The following is a 23,706-nucleotide window of genomic DNA, read 5'->3' on the forward strand; positions in this document are numbered from 1 at the left end:
TTTGTACTGAACCAAAAAACCCGAAATGTACAGACTGCTGGTTTATTTTTAAATCTTAAGTAAGGCCTCAGATCCCCTCAAAAGCAGCTCCACAATGATTTTCCTGAAGGCTTTCGCACCTGAGGAATCTGCTTCAGAATTGTCATTGTGCTGTGCTGGCCCAGACTGACCTCGTGCAGCCAAAAACTGAGAAGCTGCTGCCACTGTCGAGACCATTAGGCCAGTTTCTAATAAAGGGAACAGCGCAGGTTTTCCCCGGGAGGCCTGCATTGCATGCTCTTGTTTTAAAATAGACTAGATTTTAAATGTTTTAACTCTTCCCCCCACCTGCATTGGTAGGAAGAACAGGTGAGCAGGCGTTCCCCGAGAACGTGCCTCCCCGCGGAGCCGAGCCCAGGCCGGTGTCCGGCGGGTTGGCGAGCCGCTGCCCGGGCGCTGATCGGGCTGGCGATGTTTACCTCTGCTGTGGAGCGTTTCTTTTCAGCATCCGATGTGAGACAGCTTGGCCCTTGTGGAATGACCTAGCGCAGCTCTTGCTGGGGAGCTTCCTCGTTACTGTTCCCAAGTAATATATGTGGGGGGTGGAGCACAGTGTATTCCAGCATGTTTCATTTTATGGTGAGATTACTAGCTAGGTTTTAATGCCATTTGGGCAGTGTAAGCTTCTGCATCTCTGTCCTGCTAATCTTTATTTTTCCTTTCCCCTCTGTCTCCCTTTCTCTTTCCCTTTCCACGTTTTCTTACTAAATTTATATTTTGTAAAAGGATTCTGTTTTATCAGGAAATATTTTGCCTTCACACTGAATCTTAGACTGGCTGATTTTTCTGCTTTCTGTTCACATTTTAATCTCTCCACCATTTTTTTTAAACTTTCCATCTCATCCAGTCAGTCACTGTTTGGGTTTTTGGCACCATCAATATCAAATGTACAAACGGTTCTTGCTAACCAACACCAGGTATATCTGATGTTCAGATGAGTTCCAATAAAATAATTTTTTTTTCAAAATCTGTCTCCTGTCTTCAGCTGTTGAGGCAGATGAAGTGCATGTCTGGTGCAATTGCTCTTTTCGCTTAGGGAAGGGTGGCTTGCAACGCAAGCTGTGCATCTGTCCAGAGCTTATAAAAGCATCTTCAGTGATTTCTGAGACAGAGTGGGACAGGGGCCTGTGTTTTAAGCAGCATCACTAAAGTTTTATGGAATGTTACCTGTTCTTGCAAGTTTGAGTTTTACCAAATGACGTGATTTTTTTTATTACTATTGAGGTGAAAAATCAATTACATCTGACCTCTTGCACCTTGAAAAAGCTCTGATGCTGTGTTATTGGAGAGAGTCAAACTGTGTGTAACGGTGCAGTAGGTTCATGTTAAGGCTAGAGAAGATCTTAAGACTTAGTCGAACTGATACAAAATCCTGGTTTTCACGTGTGAAGCTCGTGCTTCCATCCCTGACACTGCCTGGTGGAATGGATGCAGGTCTGCATCGGCCAGGAAAGAAACCTGGCTTTTACGTGAAGGCCTCAAGTGCTGGGAAGAGTCAGCAAACCACGGGGTGAGCTGGCTGGCAGAGGGTTCAGAGGCACTTTTCCAGTCAGGTGCGTGACGCCCCAGTGCTGGTGCCTGTTCTGTTTTCCTTGGGTTCCAGCACAGGCTCTGTCTGCCTTGTCCAGGGCCCTCCCGGCTCCCTGCTGGTGGCTGCGGTCAGGCTGCCTCGGCCTCTCTCAGGTGAAGGAAGCTGGGTGTCTTCAATTTCTCCCTGTAAAACGTTTTGGAGCCCTTCTTCAGCTCCCACGCTTGGGACGGGGCGCTGGCACGCTGCTTTCCCCCCCAGGGGCTCGATGCCAGCTGTGGCCTTGGACCGTGCAGTGTCAGGATGCTCCCCCTGGTCCCACAGCCGACGTGCCTCGTGCTGCAGGACTGGTGCTCCAGGGCAGGAAAACGCAAAGGACCTAACTCCTGTTCTTGCCTAAGGCATGGGGGGAATGCGTTCCTGGATTCCTTGGTAGGTTTTTTTTTTTGAACTATAAATATCTCATAAGGTATTTCCCAAAAGCTGCTCTGGCCAGTTCACTGTAATGCCGCTGAAGTGGCGTTTTCCCCTGGGGGTTCTTAGCTGTGGATGTGATTTGCTGATTTAGGTTGCTGATTGTAGGTGAATGAGGGGAAATTCGTTCGTGGAGCCTGCGTGTGCGGCGATTATGTGCACAAACAAGGTGCTGAGGTGAAAGAAAGAGCAGGAAAAGGTGGAGATCTTGCATGTGCCCTCAGCGAGGGCGGTGTCCAGCTCTGGCCATCATCTCTTAAAGGGTGAGGGAAGACCAACGTGGTCCTGACCCAGCAGCTAGCGAGCAGCCAGGAGCATGGCAAGGGGCTCAGGGCGTGTGGCTGTGGGGCCGCTGTCCCGATGGCACACTCGTCATTCCAGCTCTCCGAGGGAAGCTGGGCGTTGCTAGGCATCTGCACACCTGCCTTCCATGTCCAACCCTATTAAAATGGGGGCCAAATGAGCTCAACGGTTAGGCCTTGGTAAACCCTTTGAGCTTAGCCTTCACAGGCTTAACTTAAAAACCAGGCTTTCACACGAAGGTGTGTTTCGTGCTGCAGGGGTCCGGGTTACGTTTTTAACAGCCAGGGGCCTGTCCTGGTAAGAGTGGCACCCCCGGGGCTGGCCCTGCACAGCCCCTCTCTGCTCGTGCTGCAGGAGGCCTGTGCAGCTGGTTGTGGGGACGAGAGGGCACGAGGCCGCCAGGAGCCGGCAGCAGCAGCGGGGGACGCGTGGCTTTCCCGGTGTGTGGGGCCAGGCCTTTCCTCGTGGATTTCCTCGTGCCAGGGCAGAGGTGGGGTGCGTGGGGCCTGGCTGCAGCTGGGTGGCTCCATGCAGCGCTCTCCGGGCTGGGGGCTCGCTGCTGGCGCAGCTTTTCGAGCCCTGCCCGGCATTTTGAGCTGCTGCACAGGGATCCCAGGTGTGACCCTTGCGCTGCGAGCTGCGGCCCTCGAGCTCCACGTGCTGGGAAAAACCCACGGCGCTGGGGGCAGGGGGGGGGGAAGAGAGCAGCGGGGGTGCTCCGGGCCGTGCTGCGCGTCCGGGCCCCGCTCGCTCGGCAGCACCCAGCAGCGGCGGGGCCGGGGCCTCGACCTCGTGGTTTTTTTTTTCGTGCCCTCAACCCCGGGCGCGGGGCTCGGGGGCCCCTAACCCCGCCCCCGTCCCTCCCGGGGCTGCCCCGCCGGCGGGACCGGGCGGCAGCGCGGTGACAGCGGCTGCGCTGCCCCGGCACCGCCTGCGGGCGTCGCTGCGGGGCCGGGCCCGAGCCGCGCCCGGTGCTGGCGGCGGCGTCACCGGGCTGCCGCTGCCCCGTGCCCGTCCCCCCGGGGCTCCCCCCCCTTATCCCGGGGTCCCCCCGGGGCTCCCACCCCGGTCCCCTCCCGTTCTCCCCCCCCCTCCCCGGCCGCACGTGGCGCGGCGGCGCCGAGGGGGCGTGGCCGGAGGCGTGGCCTCTGGGCGCGGTGGGCGGGGCCTCCCCGCCCCTTTTCCCGCCGGCGCGGCGGGCGCACGTGGCGGCGCGGGCGCGGGGCGGGGCGGCGGGGGCGCGCACTGCGCCGGCGGGAGCGCGCGCGGCGGCGGGGCGGGGCGAGGCGCGGCGCTGAGCGGCGGCGGCGGCGGCGGAGCGGGCAGCGAGCGCGGGGCCGCGCCGGGGCCGGGGCCGGGGCCGGGGCGGGGCGGCGGCGGGCCCCGCCGGGCGGCCGGCGCCATGGGCACGGTGCTGTCGCTGTCGCCGAGCTACCGGAAGGCCCCGCTGTTCGAGGAGGGGGCGGCCACGGTGGGGCACTACACGGCGGTGCAGAACAGCAAGAACGCGAAGGAGAAGGGCCTGAAGCGGCACTCGCTCATCTCTGTGCTGCCCTGGAAGCGCATCGCCGCCGTCTCGGCCAAGAAGAAGAGCTCCAAGAAGGTGCAGCCCAACGGCGGCTACCAGAGCAACGTCACCCACCTGAACAACGAGAACCTGAAGAAGTCGCTCTCCTGCGCCAACCTCGCCACCTTCGCCCCGCCGCCCCCCCCGCCGCCGCCGCCGCCGCCGCCGCCCTCGCCTCGGCGCAGAAAGCCCCCGCGGCCGCGCCCGCCGCCGCCGCCACCCCGCGCCGCGTCGTGGTGCAGGCGTCCACCAGCGAGCTGCTGCGCTGCCTGGGCGAGTTCCTGTGCCGCCGCTGCTACCGGCTGAAGCACCTCTCGCCCACCGACCCCGTGCTCTGGCTGCGCTCCGTGGACCGCTCGCTGCTGCTGCAGGGCTGGCAGGACCAGGGCTTCATCACGCCGGCCAACGTGGTCTTCCTCTACATGCTGTGCCGGGACGTCATCTCGGCCGAGGTGGCCAGCGACCACGAACTGCAGGCAGTGCTGCTCACCTGCCTGTACCTCTCCTACTCCTACATGGGCAACGAGATCTCCTACCCGCTCAAGCCCTTCCTGGTGGAGAGCTGTAAGGAGGCCTTCTGGGACCGCTGCCTCTCCATCATCGACCTCATGAGCCCCAAGATGCTGCAGGTCAACGCCGACCCGCACTTCTTCACGCAGGTCTTCGCCGACCTCAAGAAGGAGAGCGGCGCCGAGGAGAAGGGCCGCCTGCTCATCGGCCTCGACCGGTGAGCGCCGCCGCCGCCGCCGCCTCGCCCCCGGGGCTGACCCCCCCCGACCCGGGACCGGGGGCCCCCCCCCACCCCGACCTCCTCCCCAGCCCAGCAAAGCGGCGGCGGAGCGGAGACCTCGCCCCCCCCTCCCCTTCTCCATCACCCCCCTCCCCAATATTCCCGTCCTCCGGGGCTGGCTCAGCTCGGCTGCAGCGAAACCGGGCGGGGGAGGGGGGGGAAAAAGGCAAAAAGAACGAAAAAAAAAAGGAAAAAAAAAAACAGCCCTGAGGCTTGCGGCGGGGGGGGCGGGGGGCGCCCGGGGGGAGCGGGGCAGCTCCGGTCTGGCCCGGCCCCGGCGACAGCGCGGCCGAGACAAAGAGCAGGTAGGGGGGGGAAATGGGATTAAAAAAAAAAACACACACAAAAAAAAAAAAAAGGAAAAAGGGCAAAAAAAGCGACCCCTGCGGGCCCCGCCGGCTGCGGGGGGGCGGCCGCCAGCGGGAGCCCGGCTCCGGTGCGGGAGCTGCGGGCGCGGATGGGATCGGAACGGATCGAAATGGATCGGATCGGAACGGATCGGATCGGATCCGAAAGGAACGGATCGGAACGGAACGAAGCTGTGAAGGGCCGGGCCGGGCCGAGCTGCCCGGCCCCGGGCTGGCCCCCGCCCCTCCCGCCCCGTTATTTATTTTCTTTGAAAAGACTCGGATTTCTGAGTGGGTCTGGGGTAGGGAAATAACTGCTACTGTATCATTACATCAATGTGAAATGTATTGTTCCCATCGTGCACTGATCATGAGTATTGTGTAAGGATCTACTTGAGTGTGCAAGCAAGGAAAGAAATCTACATGCTGCTATATGAATACTTTTAGAACAAAAATACTAACCTACGGGGGAAAAAAAAGGAGAAACCCTTCTTTATTCTTTCATTGTTGCTTTTACAGTGGTATTGCGCATGCAAACAGAAGCATTTTGTGTCTTCAAAAAAAAAAAAAACAAAAGGGAAAAAAAAACACAAAAAAATCAAAAGAAAACCTTACAAGAGATGGCTGTAAAAATTACACCCATGCACAAAGACCCGACACCACCCCGATACCGCAGTCTTGAGCCGGTATTCCCTTATCAGGCCTGGGGACTGATAAGTTTTTTTCTTTTTTTTTTTTTTTTCTTCGTGTGCACAGTTCTAGTTTAGTTCTGGTCCATCGGTCGTTAAACATGCAAGCGAGAGAGGAATGACGTGGAATGACGTGCCATTTCTTTTTCTTTTTCACTTGAAACTCTTCATCGCTGTACATTGGAACCTGCTAATTATACATGTGTACGTATGTTTTTTTAGTGCAATCTCTTCTGTAGATCTTTGTTGACCAAATTGGTGGGTATTGTTACTTATTAATTTATATTTGTCTCATTTTGTATGTATGTGTATAGTGCGTTTGTAAGTATGTGTGGTTTATAACCTGACAGACTGTGTCATGGGGCTCAGTGTGCCTGTAATTTAATCCCCTCCCCTTATTTTTATTTATTTTTGTACTGTGCTGATTAAATAAAATGCACTGACCATCCATTACACGGCAGCGTTTCGTGGCGGAGTCTTTTCTGCAGCGACCCGTGCGGGTCAGACGCCTTCCGTGCCCGCGTCGCAGCGCTGGAAAATTGGATTTGCCTTGACGAAGGAGGGGTTTAATGCATCAGCTGCGCCCGCGCCTTAATCGCGTTAATGGCACCGGGGTCACCCCACCGCCGGTGGCTTCGGTGCGCGGTGCGGGCTGAGCGAGGAGTGGGGCTGTCCCGACGCGGCTGCCAGCAGAGCAGGCGTTTGGGGGCGAGGGGACAGGCGCAGGACGGCGAGAGGAGACAACGGCGCCGCCGGCAGCAAAACTGGACTGAGCCGGGAGCTGGAAGGTGCCGAAGGTTCCCCATCGCAGCACGGCTGCCCCGCGAAGGTGAACCGCGGGTTCTGAGCGCGCCGAAAGGGGCCTGGAAGCTCCACTGCCCTTCCGTGCGTCAGGAGCATCGTCTTCCCCGCGACGCCTTGCTGGTCAGAAACGGGCACCACAAGAGTGGGATGCAACTTAATTGGTCTTTTTATTTATGACAGTGAATTATGTAAACAAAAACCCAGGTCAATGATAGTAGGTTTTTCTGCTTTTTTACACATTAAAATATCAACTACTTAAAAAAAAAAAAAAAGTTCATTGCATTATCGCCCGAGGCTGAAAAATCAAAATTCAATTTAGAAATAGTTAATTTATGGAAAAAAAAACAGGAATATATATATTTTATATATTTATATATATATATATAAAACCAGAGCAGGAACAGATAATATATTTTATAAAGACATTTTTCATCTCATACAATATTGCCATCTCATCTCATAGCATCAGAAATTTCCTACACACGCAATTTATTGCTGTCCATCATGATTCAGTACAACCATTTCGTTGGAGGGATAGTGTATAAAAGTGCTGATTAAAACTCCTGCCACTACCTTGCCTACGGATTAGTGTCACTAGGGAGGCTTTGGGACCATTAGATACAAAAAGCGAGAAGTGCAAATAGAAAGGCACAGCAATGGCGAGGACTTTCCTGCTGGCGCTTCCTCGGGATGAGGGCAAGCGCGCTCTCCTCCTGCCCAGGTGTGGGATGGCTTCAGCTGTGGTGCTGCTGCTGCCGTGGGGCACAAACTGGGATTAAGTGGCCAAGGGGCCGTGGGGGGCCCTGGGTGGTCACACTCGGCAGGGGGCATGGGGCACAGAGCAGGGGGCACAGGGCAGGGGCATGGGGCAGGGTCGGGAGCTGGCACGTCGCCGCCAGCCTCCCAACAGCCGCAGAGCTGTGGGGCAGCCTTTGAAGGGTGCCTGGTGCTTGCCGGCTCCTGGAGGGGCCTCTGGAGGCCACGGGGCAGCCCTCACGTGCGGGGCGCTGCGTCCCCGAGCAGCTCCCCATGAGCAAGCACCAGTGGCTGGGATGTGGCTCTGGGCTTCTGGGCTCTGGTCCCATCAACCTCAGGTCTCTGGCAGTGGTTGGGGAAAAAGGCTGCCCCTGCTCCCCAAGGCCACGGCATGGCTTTTTAAGCATTTTATTTAGGGTTTGTTAGGTGCTTCTGATTCCTAAAATCCCAGAGCTCAGTTGCACCTATGGGGTGTCACCACATGTGCCCATGGCCATGGTCGCATCCCACGGGCTGCAAATCCTGACCTGACCAGCAGCGCCAGGACCTGGTCTACGGGATCCCAACAGCCCCACAGCCGCCTCCACTCAAATACCACCTCCGCAGCCTGAGCTACAGCTCGCTGGCCTTAAATAAAAAGCTTGGTGGTGTACCTGGCACAGAGGAGAGCTGGTGAAACCACGGCCCTAGGTAAACACACAACACCAGGAGCGAGGTTAGCCAAGCTCTGTGCATCAGCTAAAGGTGATGCTGGCCGAAAAGCCAAGGTGATGGCAATGGGGCCACTGACACCCAACTGGGAAACCTGTAGGAAGGGTCCAGCCTTGCAGCCGGGTCTGTGCTCCTGCCCTGCCAGAGGCAGTGTCTCCATAGTGCAAAGCGGGGCAGCGCTGGGCTGGGTCCATGGGTCCCTAGGCCCCCGCAGAGACCCGGACAGTGCTTCCTAACAGCCCTCCCCAAAGCTCATCACTGGGGATACTGAAAAGCCATGGGATCATATAAAAACTCTGCAAGGCCACTGGGTCCAAATGGGAACCCACTTTGGTCACTGGAGAGGGTAATTAAGGCAAAAAACAATGCAGATAGATTAAAAAACCCAACACCTCTGCACTGTGAATCCCACTCTCCCATTGCGCTGGGCTACCCGGCTCCCACCAACTTGCCTCTGTGCTCCTGAACGCCAGCAGGGAAGCTGCGAGCCGCGAGCTGCGTGTCCCCGACCAGCCCGACCCCGTGCGTGCCAGCGGGGCCGGGAGAGCGCGGGGCGGCTCCGCGGCAGGGACCCCGGCCCTCCTCTCCAAAGGGGGCTCCGTCTCCATCAGGATGTGGTGCCCGATCGCCAGACTCCCTTCCTGAGCCGGTTTCTTTGGTTCCTCCGGTGGAGGCTGCACAATATTGCAAAATGACAGACAAACACAGAAGGGAACAGGGGAGAGGGCTGAAGAATCAACGTGGGAAAGGGAGGAAAGGGCTAAGTACCTATAAATGCTTTTTTGGAATAATTCAGATGCACTTTCCTGATATTCTGGCCTGTTTTGTAAGGTGGTTACAGGCCACATCGACTGTTTTAAGCCTTCGTTGCATGTGGTAGTAAAACCCTTTCCTGAATGTGGGTTTGCTAAACCTCTAGCTGTAGAGATCTTTTTGGGCGCATGACTGTGTCACAGCTGAGCAGCTCTAAATTATTCCCCTTGAAAGGTCCAAGGCGCAGGGAGGGAGACCAAAGCCCCGGTCTGTCTTTCCTCCGCTCTCTCCCCGGGCTCACTGCGCTGGCGGAGTGGATGCTAATTCCCTGGCACGCAGAGGACGAAACCGGAACGATGCTTGGTGAAATCCGGCTGGGATTGGTTAATCTTCGTTTCCACAGAGACGGTGCATTTCCGCCCGTGCAGGCTGCACTGCACCGGGTTGGTGACGCTGACTTGCAGCGCGCGCTTCTCGCTGCAAGGCAAAGGGAGAGGAAGCGTCAGGGAGGGCCGGGCCGTGTTTTCGGGTCAGGACGCGTCCTGCGGCAAGCAGAGCAGGAAGCGTAAAGCCAAGGAAACCCCCGGCCTCTGGGCCTCGGCCGAGACCCTGCCTGCCCCTCGGCAGAGGGTCCCCCACGAGGGGCTTCCAGCAGCGGGCCCAGCGCCGCCGGGGGGATTCTGCTTCATGGCCGAAGCAAAGGCCGGGCTGCAGAAGGCCTGGGGTCTGCTGCCAGCTCTGCCACCCACTCGCTGAACGACCTTGCGCAAAATCACTCCCGTCTCTAAAATTAGAAAAACGGCAAGGACATCCCTCGTTCTGAGCTTGCAGATTAAAAATACAGCTTAATGTAGCTAAAGGGAGCACAGGTGGTTATTTCTTTTTCTAACGTGCTGAGGGAATTCCTCGACAGACCGACGGACAGACAGACAGACTGACCCGGCAGCCCCTGGGGTCAGAGCGCCCTGCTCAGAGGCAGGGACAGGACTGTGTCACTGCAAACCATTCCCAGTTGTTTTAACCCTTTAACCCAGCTTTGGTACTAAAAATGAATAAAATAAATTATCCCACAGGAAAAAAAAAAGAAAAGAAAGAAAACAACCCTGGTTCCCCAGACAGGAAACTGGCACAGAGAGGAAGGGTTCGGTGGTAAATCCAAACCCTCCAACCAGCCATGGCTGGCTTGGAGCTGAACTCCCAGTGCTCATATGCAGCTGCGCTGGGGTCACCTCATCCCACTGAGAAGTTTCAGCTCACACAGGACAGGGAAGATGCTCCCGGGTGCAGGGAGAGCTTGTTCCTGCACCAGAACCCTCGCTGGCCTCTGGGGAAGGAAACAGGGCTCCGAATGCACATCTGAGAGCCGTCTGCACGTGCTGGGCCACGGAGCCAGCCGTGCCAAGGGATGCTCACGACCAGGCAGACCCTGCAATGCCCATGGAGCTGCCAGGGCCATCAAGGCCACCGCGAGAGCTCCCTCACTGCCTCCAGGCAATTCACCTTCTGCCGCCATCCCCTCTGCACCAGAAGGGAGCAGGTGCCACGGAGCAGGAGAGTGAAGCAGCAGAGAAACACCCACGATGGACCTGTCCCTATGAGCCCCTGCTGGCCTCAGGAAGCAGGAGAAACCCAGGAATTTGGTCTCCAGGAGAGCCTCCTGCAACTTCACCCGTGCTTCAGATCCTGCCGAACTTCCAGCAGCTCCTAGCACAGTATTTAGGGCTTTGAAGACTCAGCAGCATCGACTCCACCGCCTCTTGCCCTGCTCTGCATACAGTACGGAGGATGCGCTGGGTTTCTGTTCTGCGTATCGGCTGCGCTTAGCTCGCAGACACGAGGGCTTGCCTTGCTTTAGCTGCTACAGTATTTTCAGTGATGCAGCGTAAGCCCTTTGTACTGCACAGGCTTCGTTTCCACACCGCTAACGCAGACTGGTCAAGACGCATCACACCCAAAAAGCAGCACTTTTATGCAGTTCACCACTCACAAAAAAACTGAGCGGTTGTTTTGTTTGGAGAGGTGCTGGCAGGGCAGCAGCACACAAAGCCCTCACGTTGTCCCAGGTATTTAATACTTATTTACTCTTGCCGCAGCGAGTTGAGGCTAAAATCCCTACTTAGTTTGCTATTTTTACCATGTCTTAGCAGAACGAGCCATACACACAGGAGGGCCTCTTGGAGATTCCTGCCATCCTGTGCTCGGCAGGCAGGGTTAGCATGAAGCGTCTGTAGCAGGGCTAAGTGCTGAGGACTCCTCTCTCCTCTCCTGCAGCCCTCACCAAACCGCAGGTAAGAAGATGGAGGTTCTGCAGCCATGAATAGTTCCAACTCTGTTGACCCTTCTGCACAGCAATAAGCCAGCCCTTCATGTGAGAACAGGTTTCATCCTCAAAACATTTTGTCGGGGAGCAGAACAGCCCTTGAATGGCACCCAAAGAACCCTTTGCAAGTCCAGCGAAGGATCACAAACCCTGTCCTTGGTCTTCCCCAACAGTGATGCAGTGCTGAACCCTGCCACCAGCTCCACAAGCAGCTCAATGTACTGGGACCTTGCGTCCCTTGGATGCTGCTCCTGTGCTTGGTCAATCCCAACAAGGATGAGGTTGGAAGCAATGTCAGCCTGGTTCCCAGTCCATCAGTCACATTCGCATCGCACCTCTTGGTGCAGTGGCAAAAAGGGGAGATGGCAGATGCTGGCTGTCCTGGAGTGAGATGGCTCATAAGTGGCCAAAAGGGAAAGAACAGCTGTCAGCATCAGCCAGTAAACTGGGGTAAAAGACCTCCCAAAGCTCAGTGGCACAACTTGATTTTAGTAGGTAGCACAACTGGGAAGATGCTTCCCAAGTTCCTGCAGAATTTGGGTCACGAAGGGATAGGAAGAGTCTGAGATGGAGGTGGTCCAGTTACAATCCTGAAAGTCCAACGAAGCATTTCGAGGGCAACGCATGGTGAAAACACCCTGTGGGGAGCCATCGGCGCTCTGCAGGTCAAACTGAGCAAGAAAGTGATGGCAGCAAAGGCAGAGACAAGTCTCACCTCCGCACAGTCTGGTGAAAGGACCGAGTTCTCACTGCATAATCCTGTCCCACTGTTGTCCTTCGCTCTTCCACCTCTCCACCTCAGTAAGACGAATCACAGTCAGAAAAAGGGGTTGTTACGGTGAAATTAAGGTGGAAGAATGCTTGTACTATTAAATTTCAAGCTTGGAAACACAAAACTGGTCTTTGTCTCACCATCCCTGCTGTAATTCCGTAAGCATTTCCACGGTTGCTCATATTTGAGGAACATTTCCGAATTGACAAATTACATGCGAGTCATCTTATGGCCTTCTGACAATTTAAAGGAACTCCTGGGGTTTGCAATGAAGACGGAATATTTTGCCATCTCCAGGTTGGTGGGCAGAACTGAACGGGGTGTTTATCACCAGCCCCCCGCTGAAGACACGGTCACCATGCAGGGAGTTAAGTGACAAGCCCACGGTGATGGAACGCAGCGCCAGAGTGAAGAGCTAAACCCAAATCCTCTGACTCTCAAGAGTTGTCTTTTAACCCCACACCCTCTCCAGCCTGTGGAGGAGCACAGGACGCGTGTATGAGCTTTAGCCCTGCGGCCGGTCCCTTCCCGCAGCCTGTGCACACAGATCTACCTGATTCAAAGCTCCTGCCTTGGGGTCAGGCGTGGTTTCTTACCAAGAACAGCTTCAAAGCCAGCCCCCACAACCAACACGCAGCCACTGTTGGGATGCTGTGTTCTCAGTTCAGGAGAAGCCCCCTGACCTCATCCTTCTGCTTCCACCCCCGCCGCTGCCCGTGGAGGTGCTGGTTCTGCCCGCAGCACATCGGCCCTGCAGAGCCCCCCAGGGCTGCCTCCAGCCCCCTCCGCCTGCACAACAGAGGCTGTTCCAGGCGTTGGCCTCTATCTTAATAAGTCCTTAATGGGCTTCCAAGATGCTCCTGGCATCTCTCTTGCACAGGCACACATTTAGGAGACCAGGCACACAACGTCAGGGCTAATAGAGTCGTAGATCCCGAGCACAGCCCTGCCTCTGAGCGCAGCCCCATCTGAGCTGGTTTATGGCAGGTTTGGCTGCTCACCAAGCCTGGACGTAACCCGAAAGCTGACGGAAGTAAAGTCAATTAGGACAAAATGATGGATGCTGCTGCTAGGCAGCTTCTGGGAAATAAAATTACTTATTTTTAACAACTATTCCATTAGAAGAGGCAGCGAGATGCAAGTGCTGGCTGAGAGCCTGCTGGGGAAGAAATGTGAGCCCCCCCCCCCAGTACCCAGGCAAGAAACTGCCTGAGAGGGTGCAAAGTACAAACGGAGAGCGCTTGTGGGAGTCAGGATCTGGCCCAGCAAGGAACCGCGTGGTCATAACAGCTTTAGCACCACGTGAAGGCCTCGGTGGTTTGCGACCACACAGGTCTTTTCGTACAATGGTACTGCTGGGTGGAAGTGGCCTCTCCCGCGACATGCTGCTCTCAGCTGGTTGCACGCAGGGGCCTCGCTCTGCTACGGGGATTTACGGCTCAGCGAGCCCCGCAGGACGCATGACTTCTCTCCCTTCCCCTGCGCCGAACCATCCTCGCACGCAAACTGCCTTTATCAGATTACTGCCTCTTATCTGTGCTCCAGTCCATCGCCCTGCACTTGTTAGAGACGCCATCGATGAACGGTTGGGGCAGTTGCTGCGTGAGAGCAGGCGCGCGGGTTAAGCACCGCCGGCGTCGCACGGAGAGCCGCGTACGCGAGCAGCCACATCCTGCAGCCAGCGTGGCGTCAGGCGTCCAGTGGGAGCCGGTGAGACACCTGGGCAAACGCCGGCAAAAGGGAAACCAGCAGAGAAGGGATGACTCAGAGTGGAAGCAGACTACTGGCCCATGAAATATGAGAGTTTTGACTGAGCATTTAATCTAGGACCTCAGGGAAAACACAAGCCAAGTAGCGCATAAATGGCCACAGACATCTGTCAACATTGTTGATAATACAAAAGCATCTTGTCTCCAGTAAGTGGTGGGGAGCAAAACGAATGGAGAGAAAGAGTGGAGAAAGATCAGAGGGAGTTTCTGTGAAGACAGCGGGCAGGAAGTTAAATAAATGTATTGTTAAATAAATGTTAAACACACAGGATGCTTAAGAGCAAACACAGATGACTTGGAACATTTTGCAAGAACTGTAATAGGCACGGAAACGGAGCGAAGCAGTAGGCCATGCGATGCCCTTCACTTAGCCGTGAACGCGAGCGGTGCCGGGCCGTCAGCGCGGGGGCCCGGGGGGAAGCGGCAGAAGGGGCAGGCGATACGGCCTGCGGGGGGCACGGAGGCAGCTGGGGCAATCGTGGAGTGTGGAAGAAATTCTTTTTAGGAATCAAAATTTGGGCAGAAGATGGAAAACAGAGTAAAGGGAGCATCCGATTTTCGTGGCAGGCATTTAAATGAGGCGAATGAAGCATGCTGTGCAGTGTGAAATGAGGGCTCGGCAGCAATAAACCGAATGTGATGTATTCCGGAGGGGATTTTTTAAATGGGCAAATCTTTCTGGAACTTAGAGCAAGGCGTCTCCTCTGGAAAGAGTCATCACTGTGACTACTGGGCTAAGGCTTCAAGACAACACGTGGCTGCAAACAAGCTGTTGGGGAGCATTAGGAGCAGGATGGCAAATACTGAGCAGCTGTAACACCTGATGTAAGTCAGCGCTGCAGGCTCATCTGGCTACCGGGTGCGGCGTTTGAGGCGGTCAGAGATGAAGAAATACAAAGGCTCACAGATGAAGGGAGGCTATAAAAAAGTAACCAAAAAAAGCAGCAGCTATATTCTGCATGAAGAAGATATGTAAGAAGCGGTGATTAAAAACTAGAGAGGGCTAAAAAAAAAACCAGGCAGCTCTCAAGTCTCTCTTTCTACTAAAGTCCCTACTTCCAACAAAAGCCAGAAAGCCAAACAGTATGTGTGATAATTTCGAGGTGGGTTCAAATACATTCCCAGGCAATGTGTTGCTGCTGTGGGTCACAGCAGCTGTGCCACTCACTGCTACTGCGTGGCACAGAGGGGAGAAGAGATGAGCAGGATCTAAAACGAGACTGGACACAACATTTACATATCTGAGTTACAACAGGTGTCATTTGTGGAAAAGATAAGTGTCTTCTGCAGGAGGGCTTATAGCGTGCTGCCTGTGCAGGCTGTGTATCTGGCAGGGAGGGACGGGGTGTATCTCCTCTGAGCACTTGTGGCTTGCTGCAGCTTGCAGGACAATGATACTGGGTATTTGGGCTCAAGGGAGTGGGTGGTCGGAGAAGCTGTAACACCACAATGGCTTCAACGGTACAAAAATAGGAACTGCTGGTCTCGGCACGTACAGACGTGGAACCGGCACTGAGACCAGACGCGTGTTTTGTATCTCCCCCTGTGTTGGCTGAGTCGCCCCGTGCACAGGACCAGCACGGCGGGCACCACGTGCAAACAGCCCTGGGGACGCCTCACTGCAGGGGCAGACACATCCCACGCAGAGCCTGCGGCGTGCTCTGGCACGCTGCGTCCGCTTGCTCCCTCTCGGGGGGGCCGTCAATGTGAAGTGTGCACGGCTTCAAAGCCCCGGGTCCCACTTCCAGAAGAGATTTACACACTCGGAGCATAAATTTCCCTAAGTAAGACTTGGATGATGCTGACAGCATCGGCCCTGTGACTTCTTGGCACGCTTCATCCTTCTGTGCTCTGCTCGAATTCCCACCGCTGGGACCTGCCATCCGAGGCAGAAACACCTTTTCCCATCCAGCTCTCATTAAAATACACTGGTTCACGTAGCTATGGGAGGTTAAAAGCTGTGATTTACTGACTTGTGTACCCGAGAAAATAATTTAATGTCCTCTTTGCCTCCTTACACTGCATGCTGGGCTGTATGAGTGCTGGCAGTGAGAATAAAGGAAATCTCTTCTCCATGCTGCCAAAGGGGCTTGCGGTTTTTGGAGCGCCCCCAGACCAAGTCAGCAGGCTCCACTCTTCATCCCACCGGCTTGGTGCCCCAAGGGGAGAAGCCCAGGGTACGGGGATGAGCTGGGACCCATTTTTGGGTGCGTATCACTCCTCCCTGCTCGGAGCTCAAGAGCAGCCGGAGGAGCGGGGGACACGTGAGCACGGCGGGCAGCGTGCCACCCGTTTGCTGCTCGCCCTGCGTTCCTTGCACGTGCACGGCAGGGCCGTGACAACTGCCTGAACCACAAAGGGTTTTCACAACCTGCCTTGTGAAACAGTCCGAGGTCTCACGCAGTCAGAGCCAAGCATGAGACAGCCAGGGCGCTGTTTTCTCACGTGGGTTCTTGCTTTTAGGGACCCAGCACTGTTTGTGTGGTTGGGCTTTTCTGAGCAAGGTGGTCTTGGCTGGGATTTGACACTGACACAGGTCAAAGCGATGGAGGAGAGAGAATACAGAGAGGACAGACACAAATAAAGGAGATCTCAAGTCAGGATCAAAAGGCAGATTTCCATAGCCAAAGGTCAGAACAAGTCCTGCAGGCATGTTAATGCCACCAAAGGTCAGCTGAGTTAAATGTGGCTCTAGCTGGCCATTTCTCAGTAATTTTTCAAAATTATCTGCAGTCAGATGATACTCGATACCCTGTTTTTTTTTTCAGCCTTCAAAACTAACAAATGTTTGTGGCTTATTTCTAATGCACTTCTGTACCACGTGGTCTGTGTTCAGGCAAATCACATCGGAAGCTGGAAGACGTGCCTTTTCAAAGGCAATTTTTAATCCATGAGAGAATGACCAGGCTCGAAACTGCAGTCCCTACGGTGCCACTGACAGCGCTGTCACTACCCTTGAACAGTGGCTTTAAATCTTCTCTGGCTCAGACTTGCCCATGTGTCATTTTCCTCTGCAGCTCATGCTGACATCTATTTACCAATGTAAACCACAGAGCCACTTGCCTGAAGTTTTGGGAACCGTACAGTACCACATATTACAACATCAGACTTGAATTGCGTCAGCAACTCTATTCTTGCCATTTTAATAAGAAACAAGATTTGTTAATATCTAAAAAAAATGAATATTCTCAAGGGAGAGCGTTACATATGTCCAATGCCACATAGCAAGGCAGAAGCAAAGACTGCTATAAATACTCTGGTCTGCTGGCACCCAACCAGTGCACTGTCTCGTTCCTTTTATTCATGTCTAAACCATAAAAACTGCTCTCCTAAGAAGACAGCAGCTGCCATAACACGGATGTGCTTTTTTCAAGACGCGTCTGTGGCAGATCCAGGTATATTGCTTCCCGTCTGGCTGTCGGTAGTGCCTGAGGAACAAACCTAGTCCATTAAATGATTCACTCTCTCATTCTTAAAATGCATTTATTCCTACTTGAACCCAAGGTCAGGCGGTCCCAGAGCAGCACAGGCGAGCTGCAGTTCGTTCTTTATTTATGTAGTAACTCAGGCATTCATGCATCCATTCCAACTAGCCAGAGAAAGCTTTCCGGAAAGCATCAAGCTGTAAAATATTTCGGTCTCTTCCAGCAAAGCCAGCTGATTCTCCTGCTCCTGGGCAAAGAAGAGTCCCCACGGTGATCGGGGGCTGCTCTCCATGCAGGGCTGCACAATTATGGTCCATGAGCGTGATGTCCCAGCCCAACAGCCAGCCTTACTACCCAGGAGGATGGCACCCAACGTGTACATTTTACATTGGGAAAGCCCCGAAAAGTGTTTTTGAGACAGCACTTTGGCTACAAGTGGAAGGCACGGTGGGTCCAACCACCTCCTTTTCTTCATCCCTGGAAAATTTGATGAAGCAATGTGAACTTAACTACCCTGTATCAGGTGAAATTCAAGGAAGGGATCGATTCGTGGCAGACTCTGGCTTCATTCAACCAGCAGCATGACTGCTGCGTCCCATGTGAGCGTGGTGATGGGGGAGATGCACGTCAGGAACGTGAGCTCTCCTGCAAACCATGCCCTGACCTTGGCACCTGCTCCTTCTGGTGCTTCCCAAATTCTGCTCCTATCGAAGCTGAAAAATTCACATGTGCACTTCAAAAGGAGAAGGCTCTGTCTTTTTTCTCTTCTTGTGTCTTCAGCATTCAAAGCCCGATGTAATTTATCCCTTACAAAGCATTCGCTAAAGCTGGCCAATGGTTTTCTGGTTGAAAAATGCATTCACTAAGTAGGGTATTTCCTGGGAAATCTCATCAACAAAGCAGCTTTCAAAAAAAAAAAAAAGCAAGCAGCACATGCAGTGTGTTAAATATTTTATTTTCTCAAGCAGGCAAAGTGAATGATTTCAGAGCCCTGTGTGGGTGTGGAAAATACCCATTTCCAGTGGGTAATGGAAAAGGTGGCTCCCAGCCACCACGGGATTGCCACCAAAGTGCCCAGCTGCCAGGGGCCATGCACAAAGACAGGGGTTGCTGACCTAGCACCCTAACAGGAGACACCCCAGCATGTTGCACTGCTGCCTTGATCACTCGGGGTTACAAGGACATGCCTGCTCCAAAATCCACAGAGCCCTACTCCTTCTCCCTCGGCCCCTGTGTGCAGTTCAGCACTGCAGGACTTACATTCACCCCAGAATTCAGTGTATTTTGTGCTCTCTCTGAAGCTAAAAATTATAAATTTTACATGAATTCTCCTGCACGCTAAAGACTGGCAATAAGCTGCTGTGTTGCAAGATAAGGTGAAGGAAAGTAAAAAGAGAGGGGAGAGCTGCTGATACATCTGGGGTCCGCAGCATCCCTCTCGCAGGAGGAAGGTGCCCGAGTCGTCTCCATCTCTCCACATACCCTTGAGTTTGCAGCAGTAACAGGAGTGTCTTTTGGGGCTAATGCATCTGTACCTGCCTTGGTAAGGAGTGGAAACCAGCTCTGGTGCATAATTACGGAATGGGTGTTCTACTTAGGTAGGAAACAACCTTTAGGAGCGCATTACGTCCTCGCAGCCTCGCTCCTCCCTGCCCACACGCGGCAGGCACAGACGGCTCCGCGTGCTCTGCAGTTCTGGTTATGTTCAGCTTGCCTTTGGATGAACATGGAGCTGAGTTTCCAAGGCTGATGGTTACCTGCGTTACAGTCGGGCTACAACACGAGGATGTCTTTTACCACTTCAGTTCATCTACTCAAACCAGCCCGGTTCTTAAACCCAGCAGCTTTCCCTTGGTGCAGCACAAACGTACCAACTGCAGCTTCTTCTGAAGTCTCCTTTTAGCCACATTTTCTCAGCTATTCTGAGGCCTGGCAAAGCTTTTGAGAGTCAGCTCTCATCCAGCTTTCTACTTTAGTAGCATCAAACCTGGCCACAAGACGCTTGAGCGTTACATATTTTATGAAAAAGCACTGTGCCAAAAATATGATTCAAAGTCCTTGGCTATAGACAGGGTAAAAGCACATCAACTCGTTCACGAGGTTACGCCAAGAATCCTGCATTACAAATGCACCGGCACATAAATAAAAGACGACCACTTAGGAAGATGAACGCAGACCGGCTTCCCGTTTTTGACATCATGGGCCTCGATCTCTGCAAAGGCTGAGAAGCAGCAGAGGCGCTTTGCTCCGTTCTCTTCCCACCGCTGGTCCTCACCACCGCCCAGCCAGCTGCGGGGCTCCTCGGCTCATCACAGAGGCACCCGTTTGCCACGTCCCTCCCAAGAGGAGGCTCTTGGCTGCTTTAGCAGATGCCAATAACATTCTGCAGCCTGAATTTTTGAAGGTTAAGGAACCTATGTGGCTACAGAGAAATTTGGAAAAAAGAGAAAAAAGCTTCAAAGGCGATCTAGCATGTTTCAGTCAGCTGGAATGCATCGGGCACCTCCTGAAAGAATTTGAGGTGAAGGATTTGATGATGAAGATGATAAATGTGGGATTCTTCAGCTGCTTACCACTCAAATTTACAAGGGGACAACGATTTCCTTGTGTCAAACAGCGGTCAAACAGTTGAAGACAAGCTGGGTGCATTATGTTGGAAAGCCACGCTTCAGCAAAGTGCTGCTGTCGCCCTGTCAGCACAGGCACAACGCACAGCCAGGCCGACGGAGGAGCCGCTCTGCTTCCCCCACCGGCACGTGCAGGGCTGTAACTCAAACAGACGCTTCTGAAATCGGCAGGTAGAAGTCTGCAGCCACAAAATGGTGGAAGCTGCCGCTCGGCCTCAAAGAGATCACACACAATTATTGTGAAAAAAACAAGTGAGGAGGCTTCGGAAGTTCTCTCCTCCTTCTGGGTTTCCTTATTCTTTGGGACCGACCCGCGCAGGTGAGGCTGCTGGGCAGCCACTAAGGTATCGGTGGGCGCTTTGCTTGGGCGAAGCCACCCGCGCAGTTTGCCGGTACCGGCTCCGACTTCACCCCTGTGATGACACTGGAGCCGCTGGCGGGGAGCGGAGCCCCGAATGGGGCCTGGGAGCAGGGCTGCGTCACCGCACCGCGCTGAGCCCGCGGCTGTCACGGTGCGATGCCCCGGCACAGCCGCCCCCGAAGCCCTGGCACCGCTCCTGCCCTGCAGCCCGAGCCACCGCGTGGCCAAATGCAACGGCCCCGTTGTGTCCCGAGCACATCGGGCTCCTCGAAGCTGGGAGTTGGGTGGGAGGTGGGAGGGCCCCGCCGTCCCGGGGAGCACCCACGGCCTTGTGCGGGCAGAGCTCCCGCAGCGCCCTTCGGCCGGCGCGTGTGCCGGCACAGAGGGGGTGATGGAGAATGGCTGCTTTTAGCACCACGGCTCCCGGTCGCTATAGCAACCTGGATATTAATCATCCCATCGGATGCTTCGCTCCTGCCAGCCAACCAGGGGCTGGAGCAGAGCACCGAGAGCTGGTTTCATTTACTGCCTCCTGCGACTGCTGCTCGGTGCACCCTATATAACCCCTGCAGAAGCTAATTCTGCATGAATTCCCCTTCCTACGCCGCCCTTTCATGAGGCTGTTTTGAAGTTCCCTGGGGATAGTCCTGCTCGCCCGCAGCTGCCGTGGCAGAAGCTGGTGCAGAGGATGCTTGGGTGTCACCAGGACCCGCCTCGCGCAGGATGAGGGGACAGCACGCTGAGATGCTGGTGGCATCCTGGGACCACTCTGCCCGGCAGCAAAGCTGAACCAAGGCTAACCCCGAAGGAGATTTCTGACGCTGAAGCCCATACCTTGGCCGTGGGCATAACCTTGCTCCATCAACAAGGGCTGCTTCTCCTCCTCAGCTCCTCTGACCTGGGACAGCTGTGCTCAATCCTGTCTCTCTATTTCCAGATCTGATCTGAAAACCTCAATTTTTCGCCCTTGCTTATATTGCTTAATAGAAAAAAAGAGAAATTAGCTAAAGCTTCAGGGGATACAAGAACACCACAAAAAAGAGATGTTATTGTGCTGTGCTCTATTGCAGCTTTTCTCCCAAGGAGAAGCAGCATTCCTGTTCACCCTGCCTGTGCGAAGCAAGATTTTATCACGTAGCATCTGATGAAAGGTCACAGTTTTACAGCCAACCAGCACTGCACGAGAACATTTTCCCCAGTGGTTCGGGCAGGCAGCATCACGGCTACTCAGCCCTCAGGTCCTTTCCAAAAGCTCAACGTGAATTTTTACCGAAGGCGAGTGCGCAGGGGTGGGGTGCGCTCAGGTCACCATGCCCGATGTCGGGCGGGCGAGGAAGCCTCCCCTCCCCTCCCCTCCCCTCCCCGGATCCACAGCGCCACGTCCAGCCGAATCCTTCCTCGCTTAATGACAGGCTTTTAGCCTCTTGTGGAGGAGTCTGGCTGAGGTCTCCCTGCTGTTAAAAATGCCTCTCTGTACAGCCAAAACAAGAAGCATTTAAACATAGTGATTTATTATTATTTTTTTTAGCACTGTCCCCTTTGGGAGCTGTTCGATTGGGACCGGCGCGGCAGCGAGGGCACTGCAGGCAGTGGGGTATTTTCTGCAAACACCCAACCGTGCCAGGTGGCTCCCGAAACAAAGGCGGCTTAAAACCAGTACCAGACCCTGCCAAACAAGGCAGGGAAGAATCATTAGCCAGCAGATGACAGACAGGAAGGGGAAAGGTAAGCAGCGAGTCAGAGTGACTCAGGGCACGGACCTCCTGATTGCTCCATCGCATTCGGGTTTTAGTTTTCGCAGCAATTGCAACTTCCCTGCTATTTCCTGGGGGCAACAGCACACCCAGGACCTTTATGAGGAGCCTGAGGAGATAACGCAAGTAGGCACTGCACAAAAAGGGATTTTAAATACAAGGCAAGCTCAGAAGGTCAGAGTGAAACTCAGGAGCAGATCGTACCAAGGGTGGTGCTACTGAAACAAAAGAAGATGCTACAAGCATGGGGTCCCAGGAACAAGAACGCAGGTGATGGAGCACGTCGGTGCATTCGTCTTTTTGGTTCCCACCTCCCCACATGCTAACAGCAGGGTCCCGGAGGCTGACAGTATTTTAGGGATGATGTTTGATCAGGTTTACAGCCGTCCTTAGGACGTTGGGGGCTGGCGCATCTTGCCTGCACCGAACTTCCCCACTAATGCTACTTTTTAAGTTCTTGAGAAAACTCAGCCCGTTTCTCAGCATGGAAAGGCTAAAAGATGGGGACGGCCGGCCACGACCCAGAGGAGAATTCGGGTTACAGAAAAGAGAGTAACAGGCAATCGTGAGGTGGGCAAGTTGAGGAGGAAGTGGAGGATTTCATCAACACCAGGAAGGAAGAAAGAAGACGGCCTGGCCTTGCACAGACAGTGCCGGGCTGGGAACAGCCCCGGCTTCACCTCCCGCGGCATGGCGGAGGCTGCTTCTGCCAACTCCTGCACCTTTAAAACCCAGCAGCACAAAATTGTCCATGTGGGAAAGCCAGCCACGGCACTGAGATCACCTCTGCACCCACACTGCAGCATCCCACTGAAATATTCTGTGCCCGCTCACAATTCAGGCGTGATAAAGTCGTTGCTGTTACAGAGGAAAGCATCGGGGTGAATCAGGTTTTAAGATGTGAAGTCTGGGGAGAGCAAATGATGAGGTTGATTTCGTAAGAAAGATTTTCCTTCGATCATGAAACTTAAAAGTCACAAAACAAAGCCCTTCCAGTAGTGCACACTAGCATGGAGGTATTTAAAAAGAGGAATATAATTTTGGCCTCCTGGTGTCCTCTCCGAGGACCAGCCGCGGTCAGATTAGCCTAAACCAATGTGACAGCCGACCTGCCAGGAGGTTGGTATCAGCCACAGGCACTCCCCAGGAAAAAGCAGCGAGCTGAAAAATGTAACCCTATGACTAATGATTAAAGGCAGCCTACTTCTCTACATTTCAAGCCAGATGACTCCTAAGAGCAGCAAGCTTTCACCACGTTTCCTTAGTATTATGGATTGGCAATGTCCTGCAAAGCATCAAGAACGCTTCTTAAAACCAGGACTTAAGGTGTACAGGGAAATTGATTTTTGTGATAGCAAAATGACGGGCAGGGTTTTTAAGTGGACCTTGTATTCAGAGAGGTGGGCAGCCAATACACTTCTATTATTTCAGGAACGTTTGCCAAGATGTTCCAGAGAAGCCTTGGTATCACTTCTGCTGAGTAAAAGGCTTGGAGGCTGCAATCCCAGAATAAAAAAGCTGGCACTTCTGCTCCACTTTGTTCTTTTTTCTTTATTCACTGATACATTAGCACAATTCACATAGGCATGACAAAAAGGTAGCTTGCTGTGAAGAGAGACAACTACGTCTTATTGAAATAACTGACCTATTTCTGCTTTTCCTTTCCCTAACTTATTCAACGAGAAGTTTGGAGTTACAGAAATAGCTGCAATAACTGTTGAATCATGGGAAAATGCTCTTCCTTGTTTTAAAGGAAGCCTTAAAAACAGGTGCATAAGCAAAAAGACTTTTGCTTACAGACATGAAAAGTTCGGAAGGGAACACACACTGCCAGACCGTCTCAGGAAGGGGTGATTCCCACTATATTCAGCATTCACATTTTCATTGCAACACCACCTGTTTTTCATTTCAGGGTGT

The 23,706-nt window shown here is 54.0% G+C and overlaps 2 protein-coding genes across 2 annotated transcripts in view; one reads left to right on the plus strand and one right to left on the minus strand.

Annotated features, from left to right (window-relative positions):
- The first annotated feature begins 3,646 nt into the window (after positions 1-3,646).
- Positions 3,647-6,192, plus strand: CDK5R1 (cyclin dependent kinase 5 regulatory subunit 1). Its single transcript, XM_048047866.2, is given in 2 exon segments — positions 3,647-4,074; positions 4,077-6,192. Coding segments are annotated over 2 exon segments (894 nt in total). The 5' UTR covers positions 3,647-3,746; the 3' UTR covers positions 4,643-6,192.
- A 704-nt stretch (positions 6,193-6,896) lies between these two features.
- The window catches only part of MYO1D (myosin ID), a 157,848-nt gene continuing 141,038 nt past the window's right edge, over positions 6,897-23,706 (minus strand). Inside the window, exon 22 of the mRNA XM_048047785.2 lies at positions 6,897-9,238. Within this exon, the coding sequence (XP_047903742.1) occupies positions 9,082-9,238 (157 nt within the window). The 3' untranslated portion in view covers positions 6,897-9,081. The remainder of the gene's footprint in view (positions 9,239-23,706) is intronic.

Source organism: Anser cygnoides, chromosome 22 (assembly GCF_040182565.1).
Source record: "Anser cygnoides isolate HZ-2024a breed goose chromosome 22, Taihu_goose_T2T_genome, whole genome shotgun sequence".
Taxonomy (NCBI): domain Eukaryota; kingdom Metazoa; phylum Chordata; class Aves; order Anseriformes; family Anatidae; genus Anser; species Anser cygnoides.